The sequence below is a fragment of the Pinus tabuliformis genome, chromosome X (assembly GCF_031772625.1).
Source record: "Pinus tabuliformis cultivar Carrire ecotype Pingquan chromosome X, CPIR1, whole genome shotgun sequence".
Lineage (NCBI taxonomy): Eukaryota > Viridiplantae > Streptophyta > Pinopsida > Pinales > Pinaceae > Pinus > Pinus tabuliformis.
This window is the reverse complement of record NC_142308.1, coordinates 1,420,708,261-1,420,733,816: the sequence shown is the minus strand read 5'-3', so window position 1 is coordinate 1,420,733,816 and position 25,556 is coordinate 1,420,708,261. Positions and strand designations below refer to the sequence as shown.

The 25,556-nt window shown below is 39.8% G+C and overlaps 2 protein-coding genes across 2 annotated transcripts in view; one reads left to right on the top strand and one right to left on the bottom strand.

Moving 5' to 3' along the window:
- The window catches only part of LOC149145361 (uncharacterized protein At5g02240-like), a 221,663-nt gene that overhangs the window by 136,793 nt on the left and 59,314 nt on the right, over positions 1–25,556 (top strand). The window lies entirely within an intron of this gene.
- Positions 20,609–24,113, bottom strand: LOC149145362 (uncharacterized). The gene is made up of 2 exons (XM_089449131.1): positions 24,058–24,113; positions 20,609–22,492 (listed from the first exon to the last, which is right to left on the bottom strand). Exon 2 carries the CDS (start codon positions 22,454–22,456, stop codon positions 20,714–20,716), a length of 1,743 nt encoding a protein of 580 aa, XP_089305257.1. The 5' UTR covers positions 22,457–22,492; positions 24,058–24,113; the 3' UTR covers positions 20,609–20,713.

Sequence of the window (25,556 nt, the reverse complement as noted above, 5' to 3'; positions counted from 1 at the left end):
TTCAAACATCACATGATGACGTTATATTATGATTAGTGCTACATGATCATAGCAAGGTTAATATAGTACACATTCTAGACGGATCACTCTATATGATTCCATCCTCTCCCAACTCTCCCAACATAATGTAGGGGTATGGGATATAACCTTGGTACCCTATAGTCTCCAGCATATCCCTGGAAGATATGTAGAGTAAGTGCATGAGTACTAGGTTCCTCCAACCTAACTGGAATTCCATTACTATGAGATGGTTAACATTCACAATGCATGACTATGCAAATTAATAGTAATGGTAGACATGCGTTTCTTTTTCAAGTTCCATGGACATAATTCCACTATCTAGACCCACGATAAAGACAAATGCATGATAAGTATGATTGTAACCATGTTCTCTCATACTATCAAGTGGCACATGTGACTTTAGGTCCTTTTCGCTATGGATTTATGATAAAGTAAATTTGCCTTTCGTTTTTCATGATGTAACTCTTTGTTCCCTGAAGTAATATATGGTGTGTTTCTCAAAAAATAAGTACGTTTAGAATTCATGCATATTATTTCTAGTTTGTAGTGGTATATAAAGCATAAAGCTGCTAGATATATTTGAGTATAAATTAGATGTTAGACGTTATTCATGCATATTGTTTCTAGCTTGTAGTGGTATATAAAGCATAAAGCTGCTAGATATATTTGAGTATAAATTAGATGTTATACGTTAGCCCATGTGAGATACTTTTGGCAAAAAGATTGTGAACAGTCATATAAAATATGCACTTGCAGTTCTTAGTTTCCTATGGAAAGAAGTACCTTTCAAGGGCAAACACAAAAGGCATGGTCAAGTTCAAGAGGCATCTTTCCTGAATATAATTCTAAACACTAGATAGTTAGTGCATGGTGCTACTGATCCAATTAGCAGGGTTTTTAAGTTCATGGCAACCTGCTGGATGGGCACAGACAGGGCAGGGACCAATTGTCACCTCAACCCAAGCCTCTGTTTGTTAGACCTAACTACCTTCTAAAAGGTCAAGGGAGAATTCCCACAAGTAACCCCAACTAACTCCAAGTAAGACTAGTGCCTTGAATGGGGTTGAGAAGGAGCAGATGAGTTGATGTATGGGGCTGTCGCGCTGTTTTTGAGTATGATTTAGCGGCAGAAAACTAAACTGCAAATAAAGTAATACCAAATGAGAAAATACATTATGTAACCAGTCAAGTTTGATATACAGAGAATGTCCTAAGTTACTCCTAACCATATATGGTCTTATTTTACAGTTTGGACTGTTAGCTAATGACTTATGGGTCAAAACAACTTGCTTTCATGTAAAGTCAGACTATGTAAAATGACAGGGACAACAACCTATTATGACCAAATTAGCCACCCAATAAGTGTCAAAGCACTCCAAAATCACAGATCTAGGGGTAGGGAGGGTGGTAGATGTTAGATGATTCCTTGGAACCTCCTAGCTAACCTGTAATAGCATGAAAAGTCAAATTTTAATTGTTTTTTTTTTGGAAAATGGAAGTAGCTCCCTCTAGGCAAAGTGCCCAGAATATTTCCATATTTAATAATATTCCTTGAGTACGGCTGAAATTGAATAAAATGGCCTCTAAATAGTAAAATAAGCAAGTACAAGCAAAGTATAGTCACTAAAAAGATTTCTTAAGGATGGCTTACTTGAAGGGTGCTGGAAATATTTTATTTTGGTGCAGATTTTGACATTTTGTGTGCTATAGCCAATAGAAGCTTGGATATACAAGTAAATTTGACTAAATGCAAGTGTAAGATGCGTTTAATGAAATAGTGTATCTATCCTTTGGTTAGATCTAGCATTTATATCAATTTGTCCAAGGTAAAGCTTGTTAATATGATATGACAAATGAAAAACCAGCAAACTAATAATCTCAATCTCATGCTGAAAATAAAAGTTTTATAAAAGAGAAGTGGTTGTTGGATTATACCTTGTAGCAAGATTATCTCACTTTGCTGAGATGTAAAACTTATATCTCTTTAAATTGATCTTGTAATGGTCAAGGGAGTGGGTTTGGTCTACCATGAGAACTATTGAATTAACAATCACTCTAATTTTCAAAGCCAACTAGGAGCGGCCTCCTTATGTGGTGTTCTCCTATCTTCAGATTTAGTGAGAGATGAATATGAACTCCTTCCTGTTGTCGCCCAAATTGTACAGGTGAATGCGACAACGACCCAGGGCAGGGACTGTCACTTTGATCCCTGTCCTCTCCATTCTAGCTGTCTCCCTACAACAGGCTATGGGGGGTAGTCCCTATAAAATGTGTGAATTAAAGACTTGTCGAGAATCGACTAGTCCAGGAGGCACAACTATTGATTTTTGGGTAGCATTGAATGTGCTCTAGCTTCGAAATTTTGTGGAGGGGCTAGAACACACGAGATCTCCAAGAGCCAGAAATTGTTTGGTGAAATTCCACCCAGATTGTATTTTTATTAAGATAATTAATATTTTTAATGGGGTTCCTAAGTCTAAGTTGGGAAAATTAAAATATTAATGGGTATTAATGAAACTATGGGTGAGAAGCTTCTAAGAGACAAGGATCAAGTCTAATTTAATCTTAGGCCGTCGATTAGAGATTAGATCATGGCCGTTGATATCTCAACAAGAAAAGTATAAATGAAGGCTTGAGAGCCATTTGGAGACACTCTAGGGAAAATACTCAGTAACCTGAGGGAAATCGATTCTCAAGAAGTAAGAGTTCAATTTCAGAGGGAGAGTTGCATGGTGAAGGAAGAGGAGGGTATCAACATCAGTTTAAGACTGAGGAGGAGGGGATGCAGTGCATCAGATGGATAGCTCAGAGAGGCAGCGTAGCAAGGGATGCAACCCTCACAGAGATGACGCAGTGGAGGCTGGAGGGTCTCTTGGGTTTTAGAATTTCTCGTAACGGTGGAGGAAAATTATCTCAGGTGTTTTCTCAGAGGTTTCTCTATGTTCTGCAAATCATTCCTTGTAAAGAGATTGTTGTTGAAGAATAATAAATAAACCCGCATTTGCTGCACCGGTTTTCTCACATTGGGTTTTTCTGGGGATTATTGTCCAAAAACAACTGTGTTGATGTGATTGGTTCTTGTGCTTGTGTTTCACTATTCTTTTCTCTATGCTATTATGTGACAATTGCAGTAGAATTTACTTTGATGTTTACTGAAGGGTTTTGTAAATAACTTATTGTGGAAAATAAGTAGGAGAAATAAATCAGTTACTACAGTAGAATTTCTTGTTAGAAATTTTCACATGGTATCAGAGCTGAGATCGGGCAATAGGATTAGAGAATCTGCAATGAGTCGTGAACATGATGCTAGAGCAACAACTCAAAAGGACTCACGCAGTTCTCCCAAGAAAGAGGAAAGCACGAAGAATATAATGGTGGATCACGACAGTTCTATGTTGGCTTCCACATTGGACGAAGAGGTCGCTTGCTTGGCAAGTTTTGCTTCCTTTGAGGTTTGGTATATTGATAGAGGGGCTTTTGCGCACATGACGAGAATACGTGAATGTTTCTCGAGCTATCAAGAAGAACATATGAACTTCCAAATCACCATGGGAAATAAGTCAAAATGTACCCCCGTAGGAAGAGGTACTATAGTTTTTCAAATAGAAGCAGGGGATTGGCTTCGAGCTACCAATGTGCTACATGTGCCTGGATTGGGAATGAACTCACTCTTTGTATCTCAATTATAGAACAAGGGATATGATGTTTACTTCATTAGGAAGATAGTATATGTCAAACATCCGAGTTGGAAGAAGAATGCCCAAATTGGAGTTAGAAGTAACAGATTGTATAAGTTACAACTAGAATCCCCAATGGCACTGATAGGTAGCAGTGGTGAAAAGGATTTGAATGAACTATGGCATAGAAGGATGGGGCACTTACACCATGGGGCTCTAAGAATTCTCAGGGGAACCGTCACAGGAGTTCCAGAATTAAGTACCAAATGAGGCGATGTATGCAAAGGTTGCATACTGGGCAAGTATGCCAAAGTAGCTTATTCTAGGAGTAACAGTAGGGCAAAGAGTGTTATGGGATTAATACACTCAGATATCTGCAGATCCATGTCCACAAAAGCTCTTAGTGGTGCTGAATATTTTGTCACCTTCATTGATGACCATTCCAGGAAGACTTGGATCTACTTTCTAAAAACCAAGGATGAGGTTTTTGATCGATTCAAAGAGTTTAAAGATCTGGTTGAGAATTTGACAAGGAAAATGATAAAAGTTTTGCACTCAGACAATGGTGGAGAATGTATTGATAAAGATTTCATTGATTTCTGTGCAAGGGAAGGCATGAAAAGAGAATGGACAACTCCATATAATCTAGAGTAGAATGGAGTAGCAGAGAGGAAGAACATAACTATTGTTGAAGCAGCGAGGGCAATGTTGTATGATCAAGATATGCCAAATTTCTATGGGAAAAAGCATGCGACACAACAATATATGTTCAGAGCAGCACTCTGTTGACTACTACGTGTCAACTACCCTTAGCAGTACACCCCCTTTTCTTCGCAAAAGGGATAGAGTTTGATCGACGTGTCCGTGCCATTCGACAGTCATCGTCGACCTGATCATGTTATGTTGTAAACCCAGTCTGCATGTGTAAATTGTAAATAATCTTAGCAGATCTGAGTCATGTATGTAAATTGCCTAGGTGGACCTAACTTTCTAGTGATAATCTGCGTTCCGGAAGGTATTTTGTCTCACCGATCCATGATTGGCAGAGTTTTCCTTCAGCCTAACCCCAAAGCCGGAATGAATTTTGTCATTAAAATCTTAGGGGAATCCTAGTGCGTTGATCTGCTAGATTATATTTGGTCGCAGAACTGGGTGGTCTATGAGGGTCTATGTCAAATGGGTTTTCCCCCTTGAGATGTAAAAAAGTCATGATGTAAAGTGTCTTGAGGGTTAGAAAATGTTTTAATCCCCTCATAAGTCCTAAGTCCTAGGTCCTAGGTGATTTTTCCAAAGGCTAAGTTCAAGGATCCAAAAAATTGAAAAAATAAAAAACAGTAAAAAGTAAAAGATATAAATAATTAATTAAAAAATTAAAAAATTAATAAAAATTAAAAAAAATATAAAAAAAATAATTTAAAAAATAAAAAAATAAATTAAAAAATAAATAAAAATTTGAAAAATAAAATAAAATAATAAAATAAGTCTGAAATTTTGAGAAAACAAATGCAAAGTTTCAATTTTTAATTTATTAAAATTTCGATGGATGAGATTAAAAGATATCTTGATCCTCATCGACGGTCGAGATCATTTTGATATGGATCACTCGAACTAGCCGTTGGGAATTTTTCCTTTAAATAGGGTGCTAGGGGTCATTTGAAATCAGATTCGATCTGTGAGTCTTGTGCTGAAGAAAGCTCTCTTGTAAACTTTTTCTAGTGCAAATTAAAAAAGATTTTGGGGTTGAAATCTTGCTGGTGTTACTCTCCTGAAGTGCTGTGAGCTGTTTTATTTTCTGCATAATTTTATTTTCAGCCATTAGTAATAGCTTGATGTAGAGTATTGTTGAACACAGGTATCTTGTTCACTTACTAGGGTTTGAATGGTAATAGTATTTTTGAAATAATGGTAGGTATCTCCATTGCATATGGAATCTAGTATTGTTTTTTCCCTCTTTATTGATGGTTGAAGTGAGCTGTGCAGGAAACCCTTATTGAAGAAATCAGTGGGCGTTTGGGGAAGTTCTCGGCTGAACCAGCCAACTCCTGCAAAACATTTTCTTGCAGAGCCCAGTCAGTTTCGATTTTGGGTCTGACATTTAAAGTTTATTTTTTAAGTTGCATGAGAGATTTCTAAAGTATCTCATAGTAAATCTGATATTCTGAAAATATTATTAAGGATCACTGACAAATCTGGCTATTGTAGAGTCATGAAACTGTAAATATTTGTAGCTGGTTTGTAGGGTTTTAGTTTTTTTTTTTTGCATATGTATTCTTTGGGTGTTTGTCTTTTCATTACAGGTTGCAGGGTTTTCTGAAGATTTCTGAGGGTTTGATCAGATTTTTTGTGGCAGGCAAAAGAAAAAATTTTGAAAATATTTTTAGGGCAGGCTGGATTGCTACCATACCTCCTGCGTTCATCCCTTCCACTGCCGTCACTCCTCACGTCCAACCCACAGTTGGTTCGAGCTTCTCCAAGTCTCACGCAGATCTTTCCTTCTGCTCTCTGCGTACCCTCTACTCAGAAACCGCTCATCAAAACACTCCTCCTCACTGCTAAACAGTCCCATCTGCTATCCGCACCCATTTCTACCTGCGTCCTCTGCTTATCAGCCCATCCGCTGCCTCATTTTCCTGCACGCGTTCCTCTAACCTCCCATCGAACTCGCCTCACCTTCACACATCACCTCGGCCCTCATTCCGCACCCTCCAATCCGCTGCTCGTTCCTCTTCCTCACTGCTCCCTCATCCTTCTCCGCCATTCTCCTCTGTCTATTGACATTCTCCATCCCTCCTGCGTGCAGTCACTCCACGCACCCTGCCAAACCCAACACGTATCCCTCAGCTCCGTCCCTCCTTTCCCTTGGCCTGAGCTTCCTTATCTGTCCAGCTCCCTCACGCTGCAATCACTGCGTCAACCATCGAGCCATTCCAGAAATCGAATCTCATACGCTCGCCGTCCACTGACCTGCACACGCAAACAGCCAAAAAAAAACGAAAATTTTGATATGCGTAAGTTTTTCCTATGCATGCGTTGGTAAGTTTCTTTTGTTTAAATTTTATTTTTCAGAACTAGATTACTGTTAGCTTTAGATTCTAGTTTAATTTTTATTTTAATTTTTGATCTTTGTAAAAAAAATAATAATAATAATAATAATAATAATTTTATGAACTTTCCTTTTGATCGTTCTATTTAGTTTTTCATTTAAATTAGCATTATATTTTGTTAGATGTCAGTTTAGTTTAGATTAGTTTTTTTAGATTTATTTTTAATTTAGCACATAGTTTAGCTTAGGGTTTGATTTTAGGATTAGATTTTCTTTAAAGTTTAGTTTTATTTCATAAAAAAAATAAAAAGTTTAAAAAGAGTCCTTTTTAAATAGATTTTAATTTAGATTATTTTCTAGTTTTAGATTTAATAAATTTTTACTTTAGTTTTAGATTTAGATTTAGGATTTGAGTTATTTTGTTTAGTTTTTCATTTAACTAAAAAATATAACAATAAAAAAAAATCATAAAAATTAGAAAATATAAAAATCATAAAAAGTTTTAGTTTTAAGGTTTTAGTTCATTCTTTTATTTAAGTTTATATTAAAAAAAAATTAAATTTGTCTTATAGTTTAGAATTTTCTTTAGATTTAAGTTTCATTTATTTAGATTTCTGTTGGCTTAGTCTTGTTTTATTTAAAAATATAAAAAATATTTTGGAAATATTTTGCCAGATTCAGTCTTGGCTCAAGGCTTCGTCATGTTTGCGATATATCTTTCCTGCTGAGGCTAAAATTTTGATGTGGGAATTAATGTTTATCATTTTCATGTGATTAAACATGCTTGAATGATCATTTAAAGATTAGCTATATGAATGTGATATCTGGTTAGCATTTGAAATTACGTGGTTGTTTAAAGCATTTAATCTTTCAAAATTTTAAATTGCTGGAGTATTGTTAAGCCATTGAGCATTTATTGATTATCTCACATTTGGTAAAAGTTAATCTTTGTTGGAGTTATTTGATGGTAAACGATTGTTAATGAGTTCATAACTTTGTAGCATTTGATAAATAATCGTTTAATCATTTATTTCACAAGGCACTGGTCTATTAACTTAATAAAATCAATTAAGTGTTTGTTTCCCCTCGTGTCTCCCAACCCAACTGGTCCCCAGTTGGTCATCCATTATCCCATAGGGTCTACCCCCTTAGCCGCGGGAGACAGGCTTAAACGGAGAGATCGGGGATCGGGGATCAGGGTGACAGCCCCCGGTCTGAGCGTTGTCGTGACAATCTGTGTGACAACAGACTCCTCACAGGGCATTAGGTAAGATTACTCCGGAGAGTGTCTTCACCGATAAGAAGCCTGAAGTGAGTCATTTCAGAATATTTGGGAGCTTGGCATACTACCATATACCCGAAGAAAAGAGGAACATGTTGGATCAAGTTGCAGAAAAAAGGATATCTTGTGGGATATAGCGAGAATGCTAAGGCATATAGAATCTACCTTCCAGGAAATAAGAAGATCATAGTACGACGGGATGTAAAGTTCATGGAAGTCAGAGATTTTAGGAAATCCCGAGAAATGCCTTCTGAAGAGCAGTCAAAGGATGATCCATTGGTCCAACCACTTCGACCAGAAGAAACCAACACTAATTTTTCTCCAAGGCATAAGAATCTAGAAGCATCACAGCGGGTGGAATCTCAGGAGGAGGAGCAAATAGATCCACCCACTACCAGTGGAAGAATGAGCCGGGAACTTCGACAGATACTACGAGACACAGAGGATTTCATTGGAGCTCCTAGGAACGAGAAAAGGGAGCGTAGACAACCAGATAGATACCAAGCTTTGGTGGCTCAGGTTGGAGAACCCTCTAGTTTTCAGGAGGCCATTCAAAATTAGGTATGGGTAGATGCTATGGTGGAGGAATACAGTTCCATAATGATCAATGATGTCTGGGAAGTGGTACCTAGGCCTCAGACAGATCAGTTGTAGGTTCGATATGGATCTACAAGGTCAAATCTACTGCAGATGGCAGTGTGGAAAAATACAACGCCAGGTTCATGGCTAAGGGGTAAGCTCAGAAGGAAGGGATAGACTACGAAGAAATCTTCACCCCAATAGCCAGGTATACTTCTATTAGATCCGCGATATCCCTTGTAACACAATTGGGGTGGGAAATTCACCAGATGGACGTCAAGACTACGTTCTTTAACGGGGTGATAGAAGAAGAAGTATACATTGAACAACCAGAGGGTTTTGAGACACATGAGAAGAAAACTCATGTATGTAGGTTGAAAAAAGCCTTGTATGGGCTTAAACAAGCGCCTAGAGCATGGTACGGTCGAATTGATGGTTACTTGCAGAAGATGGGATTCGTTAAGGGTGACACAGATCCCAACCTCTATTGTCTGATTGTAGAGAATGAGCCTCTAATTTTGGTGTTATATGTGGATGACCTTTTCTTGACAGGTTCATCTAAGCTCATCAAAGATTGCAAGGAGAACCTAGCTATAAAATTTGACATGAAGGATTTGGGACAGATGCATTATTTTTTGGGGTTGGAAGTTTGGTAGCAAAAGGGTGGAATTTTCCTTGAACAAGGGAGATACGCTACAGAAATTTTAAAAAGGTTCAGCATGCAGGACTGTAGACCCATGGCTACTCCAGTGATTACCAATTGGAAGAAGATTGATGTGTGTAAAGATAAAGAAGTAGATCCCACCTTGTACATGCAGCTCATAGGGTCCCTGATGTATCTGGTCAATACCAGGCTAGGCATTTTTTACGCTGTCAATACCCTCAATCAGTTCATGGTGGAACCGAAGAGGGCACACTGGGCAACAACCAAGCATGTTCTCAGATATATACGAGGAATAGTGGAGCATGGATTAATGTACACCCGAGGCAATGATATCAGGCTGAGTGGGTTCACTGACGCAAATTGGGCTGGAAGTTCAGTAGATCAGAAAAGTACCACTGGGTATTGTTTCAACATTGGATCAGGAATGACCTCCTGGTGTAGTAGGAAACAAAAGTCTGTAGCTCTGAGCTCAGCTGAAGCTGAATATATGGCAGCTAGCACAACATCGTGTGAAGCCATATGGCTTAGAAAGTTGCTTGTGAATCTATTCAGGAGAAGGATGGAAGTGACCAACATTTTGTGTGATAATCAGAGTTGCATCAAGCTCTCTGAGAATCCAGTTTTTCATGATTGGTCGAAGCACATTGACATCAGGTGTCACTTTATCAGAGACTGTGTCTAGCGAGGTGTAGTACAGTTACAGTACACTTCGACAGGAGAACAGGTGGCAGACATTCTCACCAAGGCTCTAGGAAGAACAAAGTTTATTTATTTCAGGGAGAAGATGGGGATGATTAAGAATCCGTTTCAGTAGCAGAAACAAATAGTGCAGTTCTTAAGAGGGAGTTGCAGTACAGATGCAATAGTGATAGTGGCAGTGTCATGGGCAACGGTACAGGTTGCAGCAACGTAGTGGATGAAGGGCAGCAAGCCGAGCATCAACAATGCAAAGGACCGATGTCGTGAATTAGTGTGATACTTCTGCTGGGAAGTATTGCTAGAGCACATTCCTCGCTAAGAGGGAGTGTTGATTTTTGGGTAGCATTAGATGTGCTATAGCTCCGAAATTTTGTGGATGGGCTAGAACACATGAGATCTCCAAGACCCAGAAATCGTTTGGTGAAATTCCATCCGGATTGTATTTTATTAAAATAATTAATATTTTTAATGGGGTTTCTAAGTCTAAATTTAGGAAAAATAAAATATTAATGGGTATTAATAAAAATATGGGTGGGAAGCTTCTAAGAGACGAGGATCAAGTCTAATTTAATCTTAGTCGTTGATTAAAGATTATATCACGACCATTGATATCTCAACAGGAAAAATATAAATGAAGGCTTGAGAGTCATTTGGAGACACACCAGGGAAAATACTTAGTAACACGAGGGAAATATATTCTCAAGAATAAGAGTTCGATTGCAGAGGGAGAGTTGCTGGGTGAAGGAAGACGAGGGTATTAGCATCAGTCAAAGACTAAGGAGGAGGGGACATAGTGCATCAGAGGGACAACTCAGAGAGGTAGCGCAGCAAGGGACACATTCCTCACGCAGAGATGAGGCAAAGGTGACGCAGTGGAGGATGGAGGGTCCCTTGGGTGTCAGAATTTCTCCAAAGGGTGGAAGAAAATTATCTCAGGTGTTTTCTCAGAGGTTTCTCTATGTTCTGCAAATCATTCCTTGTAAAGAGATTGTTGCTAAAGAATAATAAAAAAACCCTCATTTGCTGCACCGGTTTTCCTGCATTGGGTTTTTTTGGGGACTATTGTCCAAAAACAATTGTGTTGATGTGATTGATTCTTGTGCTTGCGTTTCACTGTTCTTTTCTCTATGCTATTGTGACAATTGCAGTAGAATTTACTTTGATGTTTACTGAAGGGTTTTGTAAATAACTTATTGTGGAAAATAAGTAGGAGAAATAAATCAGTTACTGCAGTAGAATTTCTTGTTAGAATTTTTCACAACAACTGAATGGCTTAGCAACTTGGTTACAGGGTTGCGGGGGAGTGGCTACCCCCCCTCGAATTGCTCCCAGAGTGTGCTTTGAGCGGGAGCGACCAAGGAGTGCGCTCCTGAAATTCACTCCCGCTCCCGTCGTGCTCTCACAAAAAAAATTCGCTCGTTTTTTTTTACAATTTTTTTGTCACAATATGTTACAAACGCAATTTTTTTTCAAAGAAACAAGATTTTTTGAGTAGGGCAGCGTAATATTCAAGTTTATGGTCCTAGTATTGATATGCAATTCATGATAATGTTAAATTATTAATGTAAAAGTGAAATTCACTTTTAATTTTTTAACATTACCATGAAATGACTCAGGATGTTTGAGAGTGGTTCCATCCTCATTGGATTTCATACGGAGAAAGTAGAATTTTAGATCTCACTTAAAATCCAACAGACTTATTAGTTTTTCAAGATTTCAAGATTGGGGGGATTGCAATGTTTCCATTGGATTTTGTCGTGTACTAGGGAATGGGACTCATTTAATCAAGAGCACCGAGCCCTCTATGTACCTTCATGTTAGTGATATTGGTTGTCGAACTCCTCTATCATGACCCTACTAAAAATGTACCCATCACTCAAATAAAATCTTGACTTGACATGCTACTTTTTTTCTATCTTATGTTAACTGCTTAGAGGGTGATATTAATGACAAAGATCCCAAGATAGGCAATGATTTTGACAATATGTATCTATTTGTTGTAGCATGATTTTTTTGGATGCTAGAGGCCATCTAAAGCCTATTTGTTGATGTATTTTCAGTTCGTAGATGGCTTACACTCGATTCTATTTTGATTATTTGCATCCTTACATGCTATATAAGTGAGAACTTGTAACTTGTGGAGGTGGTTGATGAAGATTATAACTTTTAGATGATTGATGTTATATGGTGTAATCCATGTTTTTATGTTTTTTATATCTAATTCATCATTCTACATGCTTTTGTTGACATATATGCATCAAAATATATAAAATGTATATTATATAAAAATTTGCTCCCAAATCGGGAGCTTTTGAAAATGTTGCTCCCTGCTCCCACTTCCGCTCCCCGCTTCCACTTCTGCTTCCAAGTAACCTTTCCTGGTTAATGATGATTCGCAAGTTTAATTATTAGCACAATTCAATTAGATTATTTGAGAGACCAGTGCCTTATGGAGTCAAATTACTTGCAAAATATAAATTGGCTACCAAGTTGCCAGATGAACAATTGCTGCTTCAGATGAACACTATCCTATATGAGATGCGACACCTAGAAACTAAATGAAATGCAAAATCTTGGTTGATTTTAAATTAAATGCCCATCTGTTAAAATTGGCAACTAGGGCCAAACTCCATGTGGGTCATCTTATTTATGGTAGCTGATATTTTTCTTGGATCCCTCTCATTGAGAGGTGTAGGATTGATCTAAAGATCATCCGATTCCAATAAATATTCATGGAGTTACGAATTTATTTGTGTTATAAGACAATTCCTCAAGGTCAACGAACAACCAAATATACCCCACATGTGCTCAACGTTTTAGTATAAAAGGAGATGACTTGATAGTCATTTCTACACACACTTCTATTTTGATTTCTCTCCACTTGTCTTGGGTTTTAGTGGAAGAGAAATCTAGGAGTGAAAGCCCTAGACGTTGGAGGATTGAGGCTGCCCTGGCTGCAGTCAAGAAGAAGAACACTGCCCTAATCTAGAGGACACAGTCAAGTGAGAAGCCCTAATGCTACAAGGAGGACAACCCTAGTATCTACGCTATCAAGAAGAAGCCCTAGCCTATATGCTGACCTCTACTCAACCAAGAAAGAGGCTGCCCTAGACAGCGTGGGAAAGAGAGGCTATTTGGGTGCTCTTGTAGGGAGAAAGGCCGAAGTTTGAAGCTTAGGGCTGCAACAAGAAGAGGCAATTCAGTGTGGGTGAAATAGGGCTGTTCTGAAGCCATTTCAAGAAGACTGAAGGGATGAAAGGAGGCCGAGTATCTTGCTAGAAGGCCGAGGAGAAAGGGAGTTGTTTGAGGTCTTGTAGAGGGTGGAATAGTCCTCTAGAAAGGTTGTTGTAGCCCTGTTCTAAGGGCTGTAGGATGCCACTATAATGAGAGGAGGGCAGAGCCATTATTAAGGGCTAGAAGGCTTCCCAGAATTATAGCGAAGGGGACAACCTTCCCTTGGAGGAAAACTGCATTAATTAAGGGAAAAGTTGGGCAGATTTTAGGGGCTGTTTGGCTGGGTGTGTAGGGCAGCCAGATGCCCTAACCAGTCACCACATAATCAACAGTGAAGGCAACATTGGAACAACAGTGTTGTGGACAGCTAGGCAATGGAGCATGATGGAACCATGATGCATGGACAGCAAGACAGCAAGGCTTCCATATGCCCAAAACAACAATATTTTGGGCACGACTGTTAGGTACAACAGTGCTGCAATACAGCTAGGACAGCTAGGCAATGGTACATACATATTTGGAGTTGCTGTAGGGACAGCAGCAATGCTGGGTTGCTGTAAGTATATTGAGATAACAAATCGTGATGGGACAACAGTACTAGCAGCAATGATATTGTGCCACAATGTTCAATGGGACAGTAGCATGATGAGACAAAACAATGATGGGACTGCCATGTCATTGTGTAGCAGTGGCACAATGGAACAAAAAACATGGACAACATGGTGCAACATGGCAAGCTTGGACAACATGGCAAGCATGGACATCATGGATAGCTGTGGCAAGCACATGAGACATGTTGTATGACAACATGGTTCAACCATGGCACATGGGACCTTAGTGCAGCATTAGGTGCAGCAGTCATGAGGTCCAGCATTGTGATGATGGGTGCAGCATGGCGCAGCACGGTGAGGTGTAGCATGATGACGAGATACAACACGATGATAGGTGAAGGAGTCACCTTGGAGAATCAGTTGAAGCAGCGTGCCTTCAACTGATTTCATGTATCATCTTCTTAGAGATGATCTATGCTCTTATCTAGATAAGTCAAAGTGTTGACTTTTGTTGTAAATGTACTATCTCTCTCTCTCTCTCTTTGTTGAACTATTGCAGAATGTATAAGAAGAATTGATCAAGGGTTTCCCCACATTGGGGTTTGTCCCTGGCTAGCGCCACATCTTGTGTCCTCTTGTGTTGGCTTGTCTTCTGCGATTTATGTTTATGTTCTATCTGCAGTTTACTTTAATGCTAATGTGATTGTTAATCTGGAAAAGATATTGAGTTAACTGTGAAAATTGAAATAAATTGCTCTAAGCATAGAACATACCTAAGATTAACATGGTATCAGAGCCGAGGTGAAGACAAAGCCCAAGCAAGAGTGAAAGAGCAATCACTGAAGACAGTTGGGAAAGAACAAAAGGATCATGGATTCCTCATCCCTCTTCAAATTCACCGAGGGTGAAATCAAAGGTGAGAACATTATCAGAATGGCGCAGCAGAAGCTTCTGATGGCCTACCTAAAGATCACTTCAATGGGAAGTCCAGATCTAAGGGTGGAAGAATAGGCAAATGCCTTGTTTATAATAAGTTCGGCCATTATGCGAAGGAGTGTCTGAATGGCAGGGACACATCACTTGATGATGATAACAACCATTCCAGGGACATCTTCAATGATCAGAGGAATGATAGTGCAGGTCATCAAGGAAATGGCTGACTCTTCAGAGAAAGCAAGGAACCCTAGGTATGAAGAATCAAATGTTGTTTTTGATAAGAAAAAGAAGCATTATCTTGTATTGGCCCTCTCCTTCAGATTCTATGGGAATCTAGCTTATTGATTATCGTGCTTCAAGGCACTTCATCAGATAGAAAGGTGATCTCTCTAATTTAGTAGAGATGGAAACAATCGTGGGATTATACTTGGAGCCGATGCCACTTATCCCGGAAAGGGTGTAGGGAATATTACCCCTCAATTGAATAAGGGTAACTCGATTCATTTACAGAATCTCTTCTATGTACCTGATCGCAAGAAGAATCTGGTTTCCATTTTGATAATGGAAGTCAAAGGGTGGCATTCATCGATGGAAAGGTACGTGTTTGAAAATAGAATTTTCTAAAGATGCTTTTACTCATGGGTTCAAGGGTTGGAAATTTGTATCACGTTGCAGGATGGTCCATTAGGGACCATGTCAGTTGTCACATCTCATCTATAGCACTGGAGGTTTACTTATTATGGGGCCCTACCTGATGTGACTCAGATGGTGACAGGGATGCTTGAATTCAAAAAGAGCATGAAGGGACATGTCTGAGATGTACCAAAGGAAAATATTACAAGGGGACCATTCCCCTCATGTATCTGGTCCACAGGTTTGGAACAACCCGAGGGGCTTGAGATTCATGATCGAGAATCTCATGTATGCAGGTGGAAGAAAGCCCTCTATGGCTTGAAGCAAAACAACGTGGGCGTAGTATGAGAGGATTGATAGCTGTCTGATGAAGCTGAGATTCACTAGGAGTGAAGTGATCGAAACCATTGCTCGAAGGTTGTGGATGATAGACCTCTCATATCGGCACCTTCTGAGGATGACCTATTTCTGAAAGGTGCAAACCCTCTCATTTGTAGAAGTAAGAGGGAGTTGGATTTCAGATGTGGAATGGTAAACTGCAAGCCCGTGACTACCTCGAGGATCTTAACTTTCAGAAGTTATATGGTAGTGACGCTAGACCAAATTTGGGAAATGCCTCTGAGTTTCATAAACTCATTCGTGTTGATGTTCTTGGTGAACTTCCATTCGGACATATGTTTTGCAGTTAGCATGATGAGCTCATATATGGTTGAGCGTCACTGGATTGGTGCCAAGAATCTTCTGAGATATCTTCGGGGCACAATCTCTCATGAAGTGAGATACACTGCCGGAAATGTGAAGTTGCATGATTGTTCAAATGCTGACTAGGCAGGCAGTGTGGAGGATCTCAAGAGCAATTCTGAGTGCTAATTCTCTTTGGGTTCTGCTCGATATCTTGGATGAGCAGGAAGCAGAAGACGGTTGCTTTGAGCATCGTTGAGACTGAATACATAGCTACGAGTATGACCTCGTGTGAAGCTGATTGGTTGCGAGAGCTCTTAAGTGAGTTGTTTGTACACATGATGGATACCACCGTGATCTTCTGTGTCAACCAGGGGGGGATTCGATTGTTGAGGAATCCCATATTCTATGATTGCTCCAGTATATAGACATCATATACTACCTTATCTGAGATATGGTACGTCGATGAGCGAGGAGGCTCTATTGCATTGAGACTGATGTACAGGTCACAGAAATTCTGTCAAAGCCCCAGGGAAAGGTCAAATTTGTGACTTTCCCGAACGACTTGGAGTTGTTGAGAGACCTTCTTGTGAGAGACCTGCGTGTTGCATGCATTGAGCTCTGGGAGCTCCGAGGGCTTGGGGTACTATTGGAACAACATGCAACCATAGGGCAACTCACCCTCCCCTAATCGTGCGCTGTGTACAGGGTGAATGTCTCAGCCTTCCCCTGTGATACCCCGAGGCGACTTAGGGACAGGATGAATGGTTCTCTTATTGAGGCATCCTACCCATGCAGTCTGGGACTCATGGGAAGTACCTCTCATCTGGCCAATGAGCAGGGAAATGGGGTTAGGAACCATAGTAGTACCATTGATGGACGCATCATTGTATCTACCTTACTCCCTATGCTAGGATGACCTCCATTGATCTGGGGTCAATGTAACTGATATGGGATCAGTATGAGTGGTTTGAGACACTCTCTTGTGATATTGATTTGAGATCAATAAAACTGACTTCAGGTCAGTAGAGAATGGTATGAGACATTCTCGATCAATTCTTCTTCTTCATGGTTTAGCATTGCAGAGCAAAGCTCAGTAGAGCAGAACAAAGCTCAGTAGAGCTCAGTAGAGCAGAGCAGAACAAAGCTCAACAGAGCAGAGCAGAGTAGTGCAGGGCACTGATGGCAGAGATAGTACAGTCAGACATATGGATCAACAGATGGAGTTCTCCCTAGTTGAGAGGGAGTGTTAAAGTTGGCAACTAGGGCCAAACTCCATGTGGGTCATCTTATTTATGGCAAATGATATTTTTCTTGGATCCCTCTCATTGAGAGGTGTAGGATTGATCTAAATATCATCCGATTCCGATAAGTATTCATGGAGTTATGAATTTATTTGTGTTACAAGAGAATTCGTCAAGGTCAGCCAGCAACCAAATATACCCTACATGTGTTCGACATGCTAGTATAAAAGGAGATGACTTGATAGTCATTTCTACACACACTTCTATCTTGATTTCTCTCCACTTCTTTTGGGTTTTAGTGGAAGAGAAATCTAGGAGTGGAAGCCCTAGATGTTGGAGGATTGAGGCTACCCTAACTACAGTCAAGAAGAAGAACGCTGCCCTAATCTAGAAGACGTAGTCAAGTGAGAAACCCTAATTCTACAAGGAGGACAACCCTAGTATCTACGATATCAAGAAGAAGCCCTAGCTTATACGTTGGCCTCTATGCAGCCAAGAAAGAGGCTGCCTTAGATAGCGTGGGAAAGAGAGGCTGTTTGGGTGCTCTTGTAGGGAGAAAGGCTGAAGTTTGAAGCTTAGGGCTGCAGCAAGAAGAGGCAATTCAATGTGGGTGAAATAGGGCGGTTTTGAAGCCATTTCAAGAAGATTGAAGGGATAAAAGGAGGTCGAGTATCTTGCTAGAAGGCCGAGGAGAAAGGGAGTTGTTTGAGGGCTCGTAGAGTGTGGAACAATCCTCTAGAAAGGCTGTTGCAGCCTTGTTCTAAGGGCTGTAGGATGCCACTGTAATGAGAGGAGGGCCGAGCCATTATTAAGGGCTAGAAGGCTGCCCAAAATTACAACAAAGGGGACAACCTTCCCTTGGAGGACAACCGCATTAATTAAGGGCAAATTGGGCAGATTTTAGGGGCTGTTTGGCTAGGTGTGTAAGGGCTGCCAGATGCCCTAACTAGTCACCACATAAGCAGCAGTGAAGGCAACATTGGAACAACAATGTTGTGGACAACTAGGCAATGGAGCATGGTGGAACCATGATGCATGGACAACAAGACAGCAAGGCTGCCATATGCCCAGAACAACAGTGTTTTGGGCATGACTATTAGGTACAGTAGTGCAACAATACAACTAGGACAACTAGGCAATGGTACATACATATTTGGAGCAGTGTAAGTATGTTATGTTGCTGTAGGGACAACAACAATGCTGGGTTGTTGTAAGTATATTGAGATAACAAACCATGATGGGACAATAGTACTAGCAACAACGACATTGTGCCACAATGTTCAATGGGACAATAGCATGATGAGGCAGAACAATGATGGGACTGCCATGTCATTGTGCAGCAGTGGCACAATGGCACAAGAAGCATGGACAACATGGTGCAACATGGAAAGCTTGGACAACATGGCAAGCATGGTGCAGTATGGCAAGCATGGACAACATGGATAGCTGTGGCAAGCACATGAGACATGCTGTATGACAACATGGTTCAACAATGGCACATGGGACAACAGTGTAGCATTAGGTGCAGTAGTCATGAGGTCTAGCATTGTGATGATGGGTGCAGCATGGTGCAGCACGGTGAGGTGCAACATGATGACGAGATGCAGCACGATGATAGGTGAAGGAGTCACCTTGGAGAATCAGTTGAAGCAACATGTCTTCAACTGATCTCATGTATCATCTTCTTAGAGATGATCTATGCTCTTATCTAGATAAGTCAAAGTGTTGACTTCTGTTGTAAATGTACTATCTCTCTCTCTCTCTGTTGAACTATTGAAGAACATATAAGAAGAATTGATCAAGGGTTTCCCCACATTGGGGTTTGTCCCTGGCTAGCGCCACATCTTGTGTCCTCTTGTCTTGGCTTGTCTTTTGCGATTTATGTTTATGTTCTATCTGTAGTTTACTTTAATGCTAATGTGATTGCTAATCTGGAAAAGATATTGAGCTAACTGTGAAAATTGAAATAAATTGCTCTAAGCATAAAACATACCTAAAATTAACACCATCTAAATGAATCCTCTCTTAGCTATTTTGACTCTAGTCACAAGTGTAGGTTGTAGTGTGTCAGGCCAGGAGTAACTCCGAATAAAATTGTTGTATTTGCATTAAGATAGAACATAGATATATACAAGGAAATGGAGACTATTGGGTTTCATCTCCCAATATCTCTTCGTCTTCCAACTTATTTTATTTATCTATTTACAATATTTATATAGGATTTCCTAATCCCAAAGATTAGGTGTCAACATTCGCTCCCTTAGTTTGAAGCAGTGTTGATAATATCGGTATCGGGAAAATATCGGCAAGGGTCCAAAAAATATCTTATCGGCAATATCGGCAAGCATAAAAAATGCATAATATATTCATTTTTTTTCAGATTTTTAAACATATAAAGCAATAACAACATGAAATAAACACATTGGCACATAAATATGAAGAAAACACTGATATATATGATGTCAAATAGAAATGATATATCAAAGGCGATACCAAATCGTGCTAATCCCTGATAATTGTCCATTCAAGGACTCAAATGTGGAGAACCAATACAAAATAACATCACATATAATAATAAAAGTATCTCATCATCATGAGTTACATGTAGCATAACAAATAAAACTAGCAGCTATCTATCTACTGCCCTCTCCCCCTTTTACGGGAAAACATGATGGGCTGTTTGCCAGGCCTGCCCCTAGTAGTAGAAGGCCCTGACACTGCCTCTGCACCTAATGTCAAATAATGAGTGCTAGGCATGGAGCTATGCTCTCCTATATCTATAGCAGATGGTGTTGATGCTGATGCTCCCGCAGTGTCCTCCTCCTCCTGCTCCTCCTGCTCCTCCTCTAAGTGCTGCTGCTCCTCTGACTCCGAGTCCTCCTCTTGCTGCCCCTGCTCTAATGGATCATCTGCCACTGGCTCTAACCATGAAGGTGACTCCTCCAATATGGGCTCCTGAGACTCCACCCTCCACGGAGACAATACATCAATATTGTCTAAGGAAATGGCATCTGGATCCACTGGTGATTCGATTTGCCTCACTCGAAGTCGGATGTTGTAATGCACATACACCAAATCGTTGAGGCGTGCGAACTCCAACCTGTAAGAGTGTCAAAAAAAGTAATGAGTCTTGACTCTTGACTCTTGACACTTGAAGGTCATAAATAAAAAATAAAAAATTACAATAAGTGTAATTGCTTAACTGAAGGCTTGAGTTCAAAGTTATACCTGTTGCGCTTTTTGGCGTGTATTTTCTCAAATACACTCCAATTGCGCTCACACCCCGAAGAGCTACATGTTTGACTCAAGATTCGTATAGCCAATTTTTGCAAATTTGGTGCCCTTGCACCATAGCTTCGCCACCAAATATCTACAACAAAATAATGAAATAAAAAATTCAAAAACTTAAAAGTTAAAAGTTAAAACATAATTAAATTCAAATTTCTAATTTCTAATGAGTGATGACTTGTCACTTACGTGGCATGAAGAGGGCCCTTTCCCTAATGGCATCATCAAAGCCAAATAGGCCAACACAATCCTGATAACACTGTACCTCGCGCTTGATTTTGCTACGAAGCTCAGAATCAGGTACCATCCTCTGAATACAGGAATGGAGCCCTTCCATCACCTCGCCATCAAAATCAAAGTTGCATTTGTATGAAAATGTAGGGTTGAGGAAGAGTGCTGCTGCATGAATGGGTCGATGAAGCATCCCTGTCCACCGACTATCGATCACATCCCATAACATCATCTGCCTATCAAGGCCAGCAGAACCCTTGTCTGCATAATAGGAACGAATGGCCTCCTTGGCCCTATCCATGCCCTCATACAAATAAGGCATTGCAGGCTTCTCTCCATCCACCAATCTAAGAACCTTTACTATAGGTTCGCTAACTGCACATGCTTCTTGTACTCCACGCCAAAATGTCTCAGAGTACACCATTTTTGCAATGGCTCTCCCATCAGGTCTCCTACTGTATCTACAATTACGCCAATCATCAGACACAAACATTTGCTTCAACTCGAACTGACATCGAAGCAAAGACTGAAGAGTAATAAAGGTTGTGGCAAAACGTGTGATGGCAGGACGCCGCAACTCCTTGTTTCTAGTGAAGCTCCTCATAAGGCTAAGAACAAAAGCATGGTTATAAATAAACTTGGGGATGCTCCTAGCCATATCAACTGCCTCCTTGATGAAGGAGAGTTTCCCCATATCCTCAAGCAACAAATCAAGACAATGCGCTGCACATGGAGTCCAGAACAATGTGGGATGCCTCTCCATAAGCATTCTGCCGGCAGACACATAATTAGCTGCATTGTCTGTTATGACTTGCACCACATTCTGCACACCAATCTCCCGAATGAACCCATCTAACAACTCACATATCGTTGTTGCATCTTTGATATGTTCTGATGCATCCAACGATTTAATAAACATGGTACCTTTAGGACAATGTACCAAGAAATTTAGAAGGGTCCTACCCTTCCTATCTGTCCAACCATCAGACATCACTGTGCATCCAGTGACTTCCCATGTCTTTTTCAACTCCGCCAATCTAGAGTTGATGTCCTGTTTTTCTGCTTGAAGAATTGGCCCCCGCAACTCCTCATATGTGGCACTTTTGTACCCTGGGCCCACAACAGCAATAGCATCACACATTGGTTGCCAAAATGGATTGGTTTTTGTGATGCTGAGAGGTAAGTCGCTCCAAAAAATACACCTCCCCATGACTCTATCTGCTTCTTGCTTCTCCTTTTTTTTAACAAGCGATTTTATGCCAGGTTGTGCTCCAACTCCTGTTCGTGGAACAAAAAATGATGACCTCGCATTCACACTAGCAGTAGCGCTAGCATGTGATGGTGTGCCAGTTGTGGAGCCCCTCCCACTAGGGCCAGTAGGGCCACTACCCTCAACATCAAAATCAGGAGAAGATATCCCGAAAGATCTACCTGCACGTTCAGCTTTGTTTCTTTCCGCCTCTTCCTTCTTTCTGTCCTTTTCTTCAATTGCCTCAAGAGCTTTTTGTATAAGCTCCGGACTAGAAACTGTACAAATGCCAACATCATGTCCAGTGAGTCTAGCAAGATGGTATTTCAGTCGTGTAACCCCACCTGTCATCTTGGTCCCACACAATTTGCATGCAAGATATGCACGATTTGTCCCACCATCAGGGATCCCATACTCCCAAAATGGGTCCAAGTTTTTTGGCATATTTGTATTTTGTAGTGGGCTAACTCAAAAGGAAACCTACAGCACCAAATTTTTTTTGGAATTAGTAACTTAATAAGTAATACGAAATTACAAATAAGTTAATAACCACATCATTTTACAAAACAACATCCTTATCTCTTAGATCAGTGGAGGAAAGAAATTTTATTTCTGATAATGTAGCAAAAAAAGGAAAGAACTTTTTTTGTTTAGCTTAAAGAGACAACAGACTTGGCCCTGGGATAATTGGCAATGAATAGTCTTCAAGAAGCAGCACAAAGTCAAACAGTCCTTAAGAGTCAAAACCTTCCACAAGGCGGCAACATGTTTAATATGGCATCGAGACATGCCAGCTGTGTCATATACTTTTGTTTTTAAATATTTGTGCTCTCCGATTGCAGCATTAGCAACCTGTAATTGTGTTCATTATAAGGTTTTATAGGTGGTATAATTTGCTATAATATTTATTTTTATATAAATATTAGAAACAGATAATGGCCTTAATAACTGAATTAGTATATAACTGAAATCAAAACTTGATTAACTTCATAGAACATCTAAGATCAATAGAGTCATGAGATTAACTTCAAGTTCATAGAACATCTAAGACTCATGAGATTAACTTCATAGAACATCTAAGATCAAGAAAATCTCACACAAAATAAGTAAATCATTCTTCCACCAACCATAAGACTTACGTTGTGGGCATCCAAGCTTCACTTCGCCTTACAGAATATTAGTGAGAAGAACATCTAGCAAATAGGCAGATTATTCTTTTATCCAATAATTGGGCGAGATAAAATCAAATGAACATCCATAGCACAGGGCATCTTGCTGCCACCAAATCTAGACTTTGGGTAGAAAATCTAAATGTTCAACCTATCAAACAATTTGGGATTGAGTGCAAAAGGTACATTGTTCTTAACTTGATGAATATAAATTTCTAATAGGATGAGTCAGTGGTCTATTCCAGCTTCAGGTGTCGACTATCGTGTTATTGCTATCGATGTCTTAAAAAACAAGAATCTGTCAAGCTGTTTCATTGTGAATGCTTCATTCAGTTTTCTCTGGATTCAATATTTTAGCATGTGTGTTTTTGGATTATTCTCGAGCATTCCCATATTCTTGCCATGTTACCTCCCCCTTTCTTTTCATTGTGTTTTAAATTGGAGTTACAACATCCACACATTATGATGTCTTTTTGGAAGTTGCTTTGAGAAACATCTCTTGAAGCTGGGGACCTGCACTGTTAACACAGACTTACTTCGGCTTAGGTGCCAGGCCAGGTCTGAGGGGCAGTGTTAGTGGATTTGATGAACTTCATGGTCGAAATTCGAAATTCACCGAATTTCAAGATGAATCAAATAAAATCGCTTCAGATTCGGCGAACTTGAAAGGGAATCTTCAACAAGTCTTCCTCAAACAAATTTGGCATAAAATCAGAGTTGGATAGAATTTGAATTGGATTTGCTATAGAGGGTTTAAAAGAATTAGAAAAAAACGAATTGTGCAGACCTCCCTTAGTTCATGAGCAATAGAGGCTTGCCGCTTCACTGCTACGCAGTCATGCTGCAGTTTATTTAAAATTTTAATGGCATTCATACCTGTTCTTGGCACTTGCAGCGACCAAACCCTCCTTCGCAGCGACCACGTTCCGGCGGCTCCAGCTCTCAGAAAAACAATGACGTGAAAAAACCCAAAAATCATTTTATACAGCGCGCGGACTGATTTTAACTTTTTAACCTCGCCGGCGATATTTTCACTCGTCGCGCGATATTTTAGGAAATATCGCCGAAATATCGGAAATCGCGCGAGATTTTTAAAACAGGAAAATATCGCGATATTTTGGCGGCGATATTTCGGCTCGCCGAAAATATCGCGATATTTCCGAATATCGCCGATATTTCGGCGATATTATCAACACTGGTTTGAAGGGATGTTGGTGAGCCCAAGCATCATTCTGAATCTTCCAAACTTTTCTCTTCCAAGCGCTTTTGTGAAGATGTTTGCAATCTTGCTCATTTGTGGAACAATGCCGTAGGTGGATTGTTTTGGCCTCAACATGATGTCGAATTAGACGGTATTTTGTATTGATGTGCTTCGTTTGATGATGGAATTTTGGGTTCTTGGCCAACTTTATTGCAGAAGCGTTGTCAATCAAAAGAGGAGTTGAATGTACTTGTTTCTCTTGCAAATCTTCCAAAATTTTCCCAAGCCACACAATTTCCTTTGTTGCTTCAGCTGCTGCCACATATTCTACCTCAGTTGTGGAATTTGCTGGAACTGATTGTTTGTGTGACCTCTAGGAGACAATTCCTGATCCAAGACTCATAACATAACTTGAAGTAGATACTCTAGTTTCTTTATCTCCATTGAAATCTGAATCAGAGTATCCAATCAAGCTAAAATCATCCACCTGTGTATACTTGAGTCCAAAGTCTTGAGTTCCCTTCAAGTACTTTAGAACTCTTTTTGCAACAGACCAATGACCCTCACAAGGCTTTTACATAAACCTAAAGAGGATTCCAACAACAAATGAAATGTCTAGTCTGGTAGTAGGCAGGTAGTTGAGATTTCCTACGAACTGTCTATACTTTGTTGCATCCTCAAATTCTTTTCCTTCAGTGGATGCGAGCTTTAAATTCTGTTTCATTGGAGTAGTCAAAGGATTGCACTCAGCCATGCCAAACCTGTTCAATAGATCTCCAATGTACTTCTTCTGAGAGGAATATAAACTTTGGATGTTGAGTTACTTCAATACCAAGATAGTAGGGAACATAGCCCAAATTTGTCATTTCAAAACCTTTCCTCAGTTCCTTCTTTATGGATGCAATGTAGTTCACATCACTGTTGATAATATCGGCGATATATCGGCGATATTCGGAAATATCGCGATATTTTCGGCAAAACGATATATCGCCGAGAAAATATCGCGATATTTTCAAAATATCGGCAAATATCGGAAAATATCGGCAAAATATCGCGATATTTTGAAAATATCGGCAAAATATCGGCTATATTTTAAAATTTGAAAAAATTATTTTTTATGCTTGCCGATATTTGCCGATATTTTGCCGATATTTTCGCCGATATTGCCGATAAG